Source organism: Symsagittifera roscoffensis, chromosome 3, assembly GCF_963678635.1.
Source record: "Symsagittifera roscoffensis chromosome 3, txSymRosc1.1, whole genome shotgun sequence".
NCBI lineage: Eukaryota > Metazoa > Xenacoelomorpha > Acoela > Convolutidae > Symsagittifera > Symsagittifera roscoffensis.
The window spans coordinates 15,579,996-15,591,466 of NC_087064.1; the positions used below are offsets into that span (position 1 = coordinate 15,579,996).

Below are 11,471 nucleotides of genomic sequence, written 5' to 3' on the forward strand. Positions count from 1 at the left end.
GCGAGATTTATTCCGTCCTAGAAATTGTTCCAAATTGGTTCAGGGACGCTTATATGCCATAATTGATTTGTTAATAGGAGCAAAATTTATGACTTTTTTTACTACATTTGTTTTTTTTTCATGTTATTACTGCTCCATAGACCTTAAAAGGCAGTCGGAACACTCGAGACTTCGCCCTGATACGAGCAGTCTTGCTTGTTTTATTTTATGTTTTGATTTTACTTACATGGACAAAAATGGATTTTTTCTAGCTTCGGACTGTAAACGTTGTTAATAGGTAAACGCTGCAAAAAAAGTGTAAACGTTGTTAATAGGTAAAATTAAATTGAAGATGAAATGTCAAAGGGGGAAAGGAATTAGTTCTGTTAAAAAAATCGAAAACTTAATGAATTCGGAAATTTATGCACGGAATTGTATAATAATTGATTTTTCGTATGGAGGTCAACACGGGTATCTGATATTCTCATGACTGATTTTCGAGAAGTTGTTTTGTGCATTTTTTTCATTTTCTAATTACCCGTAACATAAGCTGTGAATTGAACCGGCTCAGAATTTGCTCCAAATTGAATTGAGGAAAATAAATAATTTGGATGTCATGACATAGGGCATGGGATAAGAAAAAAAGTCAATTTTTGCGACCAACTACTCTTTTGTACGTTTTAAAATGCTGTCATATCATTCAGAATTTTGCCCTTACATGGAAAGTCTTGTATACCTGTTAATGTGATATTTAATTGTTGTTGAGTGCAAAACGGCTAAGAGTGTTGTAGAAGTCGTGGAGCAACACTTATATTATTGAATTTGCATGGAAAAGCCTTCATTTTAAACGGTTTGTTTTTTTAAAAAATGGGCGAATCATCCAGGTTCATATTATGCAGATCAGGAGTTCGAAACTCAGTCTACCCGCTCTCACCACGGGATGATGTCTCCTCCCAATGGCCCTGCCTCGTTACGGATGGCGAAACATCGCCCAATCCACAACTCACTTCCCGAGGGGATTGACAATGTCGGGGGGTACTCAACTCCCCCCAAATTGTGCAGTCGACACATACATGCACAATCTCGCATTCACGAAAATGGCATGCAGGTGAGTTTTAAAAAATGTTTCCACAAACACAGATAATCGATTTCGCCCTCGAATATTCGCAGAGGAGTTAAAGCAATTTGAACTATGTTTTCACAATGAAAAAACAGCTATAAGCCGTTTGGATTCAGTGGTATCAAAAATTCCGAATCACTAAAACGAACTTCAAATTTTGGAGTGGAAAATCATAAATTGTTCAGTTAGGGGACATATTAACTTAATTCAAGTATTTGTTAACGCCCCTTGCATCTTCATTTTCGTAGACCAGACTGAACCGTCCCTCAAATTCAAATAAATATGTAGCTGTACTTCTAATTTTGGATTGATTGCTTCAAAGATATTTTATGTATAGACAGTACATGTTTACTATTTTTGTTTTGGTCGGCGCTCATTTGTGCGCACAATTACTACTCATTTGAACACTTTCAAGAACTTTTGAACTAACTGTGAAACTGTGTTTATAAAACGTGCGGCTAAAGTTGTTCAATAATGAATGATTCTCATTATACAATACACCAGTTTGAAAATTCTCAATATGATTTTCCACCGCCGGCTGAAGATTTCTCCTTGTCCAATAAGTCCAGACCAAAATTGCTTCAGGAGAACGCGGCGTTGCGAGCCGAGAAAGAGTCGCTGAAAACTCGTTTGGAAAATCTGGAAGTGCAGTTACGACAGGCGAGAGAATCTGGACGGAACTCGGCGGAAGAAATAACGAGGTAATTTAAAAAGCAGTTGTACACACTTCAGATTTTTTAAACTAATTATTGAAAAACGAAACAGGTCAAAAATGCCGTTTTCGAGGACTTTATGAAATTTGTACAACAAAAATTGCGTTTTTTGGCGCGCGCGCTCCTCAAAACTATTATATGTTGTTCTCAAGGCTGTTTAGCAGTTTTTTGGGGCGATTGACAAAAATGCTTGTCTCAAAATAGTACCAATTTGATGATTATTTGCGTGGGCAATATTGCCAACCCTTAGGGGAGGGCTAAAACTGCTTAGACAAAAAGATTAATATCGATTTGCTGACATATCGAGCTAAGATATATCTGAGCATAATCTAATTCAATTTTTTTGCATGCTTCTGAAATTGAGGTAGATAGCTAATGAATTAAAAAATTCAATATTAAAGCAATCAATTGCTTTCAATAGTATTATCTTCAAAAGAAAATTTATTCGAAGAAAATTTTTCTTTGGTTTTTCAATTTTTCAAAATTATTTAATTTCTTTAGCTGCATAACAGCTTTTGCGTTTTTGTCCGCTCAGTTTGTATGTATTTATCAGTTATTTTTTAATCTACTTTCTAAATTATTTCCGGTCAGTTTCATAGAAATCTGAGGTTTTTTGTTAACTTGTCTTCTCAAGTTTAAAAAAACTAATTTTTTCTTCTTTTTGTATCGCAAAAATTGAGTGCCAAGCAAGTGAGCCACATCAAATTAGTCACAATGTAGCCTGGTTCTAGAATATTTTGTCATTTCTCCTTTGGAATAAAATCCGAAATCATGCGTTACGGATCTCAGTGCAAGAATTTCTTTTAACACGCGTTTATAGGTTACAAGGTGATAATTGGGTTCCTAGAAAAAGCAAATGAATGAGATGACACCTGTCAGTTCCCGCAAAGGAACGAAAACGTAAGAAATCAAATGTAAAGGTACATACTGCTTCCGAAGATCTTAAGGCCCATAATTGTTTCTCCGGGAACCCGTCTGTACTTCAAGGACTCAACTGAAATATTTTTGTACCAACAAGAGTTTCTGTGTAGGTTAAACTTGCTGTTGGAGGGCAAGTACAAGCCAATGGAGAGGGAACTGCATAGAGTGAAGAGTGACCTGCAGGGCTTCAAGAGTGAGAAGGAGTTCCAGATCAACCAGGATGCTAACACTCTACAGTAGGTGTAACTCTACAAAAGAGAAATAAATTTGAAGTCCCTGTGATTTTGTGTATTGAACCCATTCAAAAAAAAAATCAAAGTCCAAACGATTTTCGGGAAATTTTTTTCAGCGCAAAATTGATCGATTCAATGCTCAGAGTTTTTTAGAGAAACAATGGCAGATTTCAAAACAATTTTTCTTGATCCAATTTTCACAAATTCAATAGCACGTGTGATACCGCTACTGCAGTAGCAGTATTTATATACGTATGTACAGCTAACCTTTGGTGCTCAATCATTATTTTATGGTATGCTCAAGGTCATACGTAAGTGATGACACTGAGATCAAGCGAGAGATCAGAGTTCTTAACAATGATCTATCTCTCAGTACAACAACAAAACAAAAGAGACAGAAAACCTAAATTCAATATCCAAAATACAGTATTGAATCACAACTTGTTTTCAATCGATATCGCAAGGCATATCACATGGCGCAGCCAGCAGGATTCGCAGCTCAAGACAACAGAACGGATATGGGAATTCCGGTATTTTGGGCATCAGCGAATCTAGACCCTCCGTGGCAATTTAAAATTTGGTTCGAACAATTTCTCATGGCGGTTACGGTCAAAGAAAATGTGAACCCAGAGATTATTTTGGAAGAACCAAAAGACATATTCGAGGAACCACCACCACGCCCGGAAACGCCCAGGGATGGGGAGAACGAAGATGCGAGGAACGCTAGGATTCTTAGAGATAAGCTAGCAAGGGATAGAGTAGTATTGGAGAACGAAGACAGAAAGACAAGAGGCCCACGAGTCGGACACAATGTCTTCTACAACGAAGTACAAAAGAAACTGGTGTCAAGATTATTTTTATCTTTGGGTACAGAGGGAAAGAAGAGATTCCTACAAAAGAACCCGCACGTTGAAATATCGAAAATGACGTTCAGGGAAATAACAGATTTGGCAGAAGTCTCGTTTCAAAAGGTAAAATGTGTAATATACGAAAGATACAAGTTATTTACGAGAATGCAAGAATCTGGAGAATCTCTAGAATCATTCCACGCAGCGTTAACTGCTCAAGCAGCCCGATCAGAACTGGGAGCATTGGAAAATGAAATAGTGCGAGACCTGTTCATCTCGAAAATGAAAAACATGACCTTGCAGGACACGTTGACATTCGAAACTCTAGATCCGGTGGAAGTTTTAAAAAGGGCTATAAAATTCGAACATAGCAAGTTAACCACAATGGCGTTTCAGAAGACTAATGCTGCGGCTACAGGGGGATCAAGTAGCAATTACACCTCGGGTGTGAGGGTAAAACAGGAACCTGTAATGGCAGTTCGAAATTTGGGGGGGACAACCAAAACTCCAAATAGAAGAGAAACGCATAAAAGACAGAATAATAACAAGAATCAAAACACGAAAACAAAACCATGTAATAGATGTGGAAGGACGTTTGAACAGGGACACCTAAAAAAATTGTCCAGCGATGGGGAAAACCTGTAAACACTGTGGTAAACCCAATCATTTCGCTAAAATGTGCAGATCCCAACAAGGAAGTGAAGTTGCGGAAGAATCGGAAGGATCGGTAGAGGAATGCGATCAGATCAGTGAAGGTGTTGGGTCATGTAGTGAATTTGAAGTTATGTCGATACAAACCTACCAACCGGAAAATGAGCGAGTTTCAAAATATGTGAAAGACCGAATCAACGAAATGAGAAACATACCAGACGGAAAAGTGGTACGAGTTCAGAAAATAGATTCGATTCGCGATCCAACATTGAATCGCGTAAAATCACTAAAGGCAATGGTACGAATAGATAATCAGATAATTCAATTAACAGTGGACACTGGAAGTCCTGTTTCATTTCTCAACTGGGCCACGACAAAGGAAATTATGGAAAAATCAAACAAAGTGAGATTCATACCGTCCGATAAATTGAACTTACAAACCAAATTTGTGGACTACAATAAACAACCGATCAGTATTCTGGGAGCCCTAAAAACCAATCTGAGGTCAGCGGGCTGGGAAGTAAAGGGCGCAACCTTTCTGGTATCAGAACGAAAAACCAGATGCATCATGGGATTAGACCTGCAAGGACAAGTGAGAATAGTGACTACACAAAGATCAGCGCCAAAAGAACTCACCAGGTTTGACGTGCTCATGTGCGAGCAGTCAGAAGGTTGGAAAGAAAAATTTTTCACTAAATTTAAAAACTTATTTGAAAGACAAGGCATTTCGAAAAATCACATTGTCAGTTCAAAATTTAAATATCCATTATGTCCGATCCAAGAAAAGGGGAGAAGAATCCCAATTCACATACAAGATAAAGTCGAAAAAGAAATCGAGAAGTTGTTGACAGAAGGCCATATAACAAAACTTGATAAATGTACAAGTGATTGCTTTATCGCTCCAATTTTGATAACAGTAAAGAAAGACGACTCAATAAAATTGGCAATGGATGCAAAACCAATCAATAGACAATTGTTCAAAAACAAATACCAAATGCCAAATGTAGATGAACTTATTGATGGGGTAAGCCAGATTGTTACCAAAAACAAAAAGGGTACGCTATATTTTTCGGTGTTAGATTTGAAATATGCGTACAGTCAATTAAAATTGGCTGCTGATACAGCTAGGCAATGAAATTTTAACATTGTTGGCGGAAAAGCAACTGGAACTTACAGATTCTTGACAGGGTTCTATGGTCTAGCAGATATGCCAGCTGAATTTCAAAAGGCCATGAATAGAACCATCAACCACGCTAAAAACACGTTCTGTTTTCTGGATGACATGCTTATTGTGTCAAAGGGAAGTGAAATCGAACATGCAAACTTAGTAGAAGCAGTATTAAAGAAATTGGATGCAGAAAATTTGGCATTGAAACTATCAAAGTGTGAAATTTTCAAACAAGAAGTGAATTGGTTGGGTCATCATCTCTCAGAAGAAGGGGTTAGACCAAAAATCACTAAAACGGAAGCGGTAGTAAACTTGAACACGCCGAAATCTCTAAAGCAACTAAGGTCATTCTTGGGAAGCATAAATCACTTAGCTAAATTTATACCTAACGTAGCAAGTCTGACTGAGAGATTAAGACCACTTCTTAAAGAAGAAAATCAAAAGAAAAAGTTAAAAAACATGAAACTCCCGGTGAAAAAATTCGAATGGGGAGATGATCACACAGTAGTATTTAATGCTATAAAAGAGGCTGTGGCAAATATTACGAAAGTACACTATTACGATGCAAATCGTGAAACACGAGTTAAATGCGATGCTAGCCATGATGGGCTAGGGGCTACTTTAGAACAACAAAATGATGAAGAGTTATGGGTCCCAATTTCGTTCGCATCCCGATACTTAAACGCCCAAGAAAAAAATATTCAACAAATGAGTTGGAGTTATTGGCAGTTGTTTGGGCAGTAGATAGATATAAACACTACCTTCTGGGGAAACCATTTACCATCGCAACTGACCACAAAGCGCTTACAACAGCATTGGATGTTAACCAATCGAACAAGACCTACCGATCACGTTTAACCCGGTGGGTTGACCGGTTACTGCCATATCAGTTCAACATAGTTCACATTTCGGGGAGGGATATGGGCATAGTTGATTATTTATCGCGTGATCCTTTCAATGATCCCTGGCCCGAATCAGAATTAGACGAAAAGTTTGTAGTAGCGACAATAAACTCCTTTCATGAAGCGTTCGACTGCTGGAACAGTAGGCTTAAAGAATCAAGGTCGCTCAACCGGAACGAAAACGTTCTAGAATGTTCTAGAAGGAATTCTAGGAAACAGTCATCAAGTAATGGTTGCTATAGCAACCAAAACGGTCAAAACCGAACAAAACTCGACCGGAACGAGAGAAAACAGTTTCCACGACTGCAAAAACAGCTAAACACAACAGTTCACCAAAAACAAATCACTCTTCGTCAAATCAACCCAGCAAACAGTCAGTCTTAAATAATTGCAAAATCAAAAAACGACCAGTACTGAGAAAAAGAGAAAAAACAGACTCAAGGATCGAGATGTCAGGAAATGAAAACAGATCATAAGACTGGTGGTCGAGCTCACCACAAGATTGGCGGAAGGAGGAGCGCGAAGAAAGTCTAATGGACCCAAAGTGGAACCGATCACTTTCCAACACTAACGAACTCTCGGGAGAGGAGGAGATCACAGAGACAGTTCAACGTACGAGAAAAATAATGCGAGGGGGCCGAAAAAATAGGGACAGCTCCGACAGCGAAACACGTCATGCACAACGAGTAAAATGGTCGTTGGAACCGGACCAACAAAGAATAGCGGATCAAAGACTGCCCTCATTCTGGCAGTTAATAGCCGGAGATAACAATGTTCAGGAAAATAAAGAACTGGTGGCTCATACCCAAGAAGTCAGCGACAGCTTGGAACACGAATCGAGTTCAACATCGCCTAAACCGATCTCATCGGCGGAACGGAAACTCAGTGAGGTGAATGTAATAGAAGTGGACCTGACAACCACAGAGGAGGCGGAGAGTGAGGAGGAAGTGTGCTCAATTCAACCGCCAAAGGGACTGGGCAAGAGACTGCAAAAGCAGCAACAAGTAGAGACCCTGGACAACCTCGCAAAACTGTTCGACAAAAACTTACTAGCAGAATTTACCACAGAAGACACGTGGATGGACCGCCTCAGGCGAGTGGTAGAGAGAGGAGACAAACAAGGGTTCGAATTGATGGGACCTTATACAAATCCGTTGTGGTCACAGATGGCAGTTCAGGACGACTGCATCTTGGTGAATAATCGGCTAGCAGTACCAATTCAACTAAGACAAGCTGCCCTGAAACGAATACATCGAGGGCACCCAGGACAGGAAGCTATGTTGGGAGCAGCGCAATATCTGTGGTGGCCACACATGAATAAGGACATTGTGAATTTGGCAGAGGAGTGTCGTAGCTGTACCAGATATGGTAAGAATGTAAAATACCTTATTTCGAAAAATTCGTCAAAACCACTGCCACTGCTCACGCAGCCGGGACAGGAGGTACAACTAGACTACGCGGGGCCTATAGAAAATCAAAAAGGAAAAAAAATCTACCTTTTAGTAGCTATAGATCGATTCTCGAAATTTCCATCAGTGAAGGTTACAAAATCCACAAGTGGAAAGTGCACAGTAAAATTCTTGAGATCATATATCGACACACATGGAGTCCCTGAATCAATTCGTTCGGACCAATTTTCAGGCTTTAAGGGAAAAACTCTAAAAAAAATTCTGTTCGGAACTCAATATCGAGCAAAAATTCTGTCCGGTGGGGTTTGGTTGAACGTACAATTCAAACAATAAAAAGAAGACTGGGAGTGATGATGCTCGAATAAAATAATAAATCAATCAACTTATGTCTCAGCACTATAATGAGAGATTTACGGTGGAACAAGCAGAAAACAATTCAAGTATCTTCGTTTCAAGCACATTTCGGCAGACTACCAAAATCAGAATTTAAAATTGTGAGGGATAGGTTTTTAAATAATTCTGATTATTTAGACAAACAGCACTTGGAACGCTCAGCATTGACGGCCTCTCAAATGAAACGGAGAATTGACCAGTCGAGAGAGAATCTAAAAATAGTGCGCAAGGGACAACTGAGCAGGGATACAAGCCCACTGCACAAGCAGCAGCTAACATCGGACAGAGACAAAGAAAGGGCCAAAGCTCTAAAGGAATTGTTGGAGGCGAACGCCCGCTGGAACTACGAAAGAAGGGACGCGGCTAAAAACGACAACAGGAAATTAGTGGACGAGACAGGGCAACTCAATCCCGATCTTCGAAAGGAAATGATCTACTCTTGGGAGAAAGGATTTGTGGAGGACAAAGTAGAAAATCAATGTAAATCACCACCAAAGACAATACTTCGAAAGGATCCACTAAGGAAAAGCGGACAAGCCTTAACCAGACCACTAAAGGGGAAAATCGCTTCAGAAACGGACTCAACAATTAAGACATCGGCCGGTTCGATTTATAGGAAATCGGATATAGCCCAATCAAAAACGGTACTGACGCAAGAAAATCAGCGAAGCACAAGTAAAAGTCCATCGTCGGAACCTACAAAAAAGTTTAAGCGAATCAGTTCTCCAGAACTACTAGAGGAGATGGAATCGGAGGACGAACTTCAAGGAGAAATGGAAATTGCAGAAGCAATGAATCCAATAAAGCGCTTTCAGAAGAGCCAAACTTCAAGGGACACAGAAGCCGGGGGAGGCTTGAATCTTGCATTCAAAAGAGCAAAACCCAATTTGGCGGGCCCAAAACCAAATACAGAGGAAAACAACATAAACAAGCCGGAGAAGAGCGGAAAGGAAAAGAAAGGCCGCAGCAAGAAACAACAGGGGACAAATCAAGCTGCGACTGCAGCCAACCCGGAACAAGAGCAAGCAACATCTAAGCCGGAATCAGAAACAGTAGATATCAAAATTCAGTCAAGTTCTACTCCGAAAGCAAAACAGCGTCCGAAACTGAAATGCATTGATTCTCACACTCCTCTAGAAGATATAGTTGACACATTTCACAATCGCAATTTGGCACCGTCCGAATGGGAGAAGTACGCGGACCAATTGCTAAAAAGAGGAGTGCAGCGAGTTGCGGATGAACTTCGAGAAAATCCTCAACAGAGCTCGGAATTGGACACAAACTTCGAACCACCACAAGGATTTTCGGACGAATCAAGTACGGAAGAGTCAGGTATTAGACGAAGTTCTAGACAAACGAAAAACAAAGAACCCAAACGATTCGGAGATCCGATAAAGCATTCAATCAAAGAAATATCAGAAAACCTTACAGGAGGAGGTCTTTTAAAGGAGACATTTAAGGAATACAGAAATCAACTGAGAGATTTCAAAGATCGGGATCACAGACCATTGGAATCGAAAGTGCGACGACTCGAAAGACATCTGTTTATGCGAAAATTCGGATACGCTTACTTTAGACGAGGGAGTAGATTGGAACCCGAGTTGGGAAATAGAGCTGGAGGAAAACTGAAAAATTACGTAATCCAAACTCGTCACTTCTCCAAAGAGACTTCCTTTTGAACTGAGTAAATTAAACTCTTTTTAAATAAATTATCCTACTGATGTTGTATAATTTATTTCTTCCACCGAGGGGGGTGTGTCATACCGCTACTGCAGTAGCAGTATTTATATACGTATGTACAGCTAACCTTTGGTGCTCAATCATTATTTTATGGTATGCTCAAGGTCATACGTAAGTGATGACACTGAGATTAAGCGAGAGATCAGAGTTCTTAACAATGATCTATTTCTCAGTACAACAACAAAACAAAAGAGACAGAAAACCTAAATTCAATATCCAAAATACAGTATTGAATTACAACTTGTTTTCAATCGATATCGCAAGGCATATCACAGCACGTTATCATAAAATGATTACTTTTCTTAAGTTTCAATGAACGTAGCAAAGACACTTATATGTACTGGGTGGCATTAAAAACGCATCGTCAAAAAAGGAACAATAACTTTCCTCGAAGTAAGACTGGTTGAAAAGTATGTGATATTTTGTGAAATGACGCATTTGAAGCAAACATGATTATTTTTCAGCGACTACTTTGCATTTGATTCGTTGCTAAATTCTAGTTTTTTTGAACGTTTAAACCCAACTTTTGCTGAATTTAACTTAAAATTACCGATATTGATTCAAATTATGTCCTCAACTCAATTTAGATTATTGACCTCAAATAGTTTTTTTTGTGACTGTGACTGAAACAAGGTTGAAAATTGTATTTTGTGAATTAAACTAGTTAAAACATCAGCCATTTTGCGGTCTTGGTTTTGATTTTTCAGTGTCAACGAGCATACTGAGGACACTTATTTGATCTAGGTCGTAATGAAAAATTTTCATTTTTTCAGGAAAAAGTTATGATTAGTTCATGCTCAAATTTTTAATTCAAATCCTTTCCTTGTTCAAAAAACAAAATTAAAAAGATCGAAAAATTGAAAACCGCGATGTAATTTCAAAATTCCCGGCCTAAAAAAAATTTGAACCAATTTTCGCTATTTTGTTGCGTTCTACGAAAAAAAAAATCAATAAAAAATTGTTTCTTAAGTTCGAACAGTCTGAAGGTCATGTATTTTTTCTGTTAAATTCGATAGTTGAAACTTTTTCAAAAATTTTTTCTGGAAAACTTTTTCTGGTTCCTTGCTTTCGGGCCTGTTTTATTTTTCTGGTTCTTTGCTTTCAATGACAAGTTTCCACACGACTGTTCTCTGTTTTCACACATGCGTAGCGTTGTGCGATACTACAAGGCTACTTTTTGTTTTTCTAACCTAAGTCTCAAATAATAGTGATATGATTGATGGAAACTTTTTGATACAGAAAACTGAATTGGATTTTTAGAGGCATTTGATTACTTATAAGTTAACACAGTTGATGCATGTTTAATTCATCAAGTCAAACCCAAGAAAAGAAAATTATTTGTTTCACACAACGGTACGGTAATAAAACTTTTTTTTTCAAAAATTTTACAGCTG

The 11,471-nt window shown here is 38.7% G+C and overlaps 1 protein-coding gene across 1 annotated transcript in view; it reads left to right on the forward strand.

Annotated features, from left to right (window-relative positions):
• LOC134841266 (interaptin-like) overlaps nucleotides 1-11,471 on the forward strand; it is a 32,723-nt gene that overhangs the window by 9,603 nt on the left and 11,649 nt on the right. Inside the window, exons 3-5 of the mRNA XM_063857139.1 lie at nucleotides 879-1,087; nucleotides 1,685-1,800; nucleotides 2,844-2,969. Coding sequence (XP_063713209.1) covers nucleotides 879-1,087; nucleotides 1,685-1,800; nucleotides 2,844-2,969 — 451 coding nt within the window. The remainder of the gene's footprint in view (nucleotides 1-878; nucleotides 1,088-1,684; nucleotides 1,801-2,843; nucleotides 2,970-11,471) is intronic.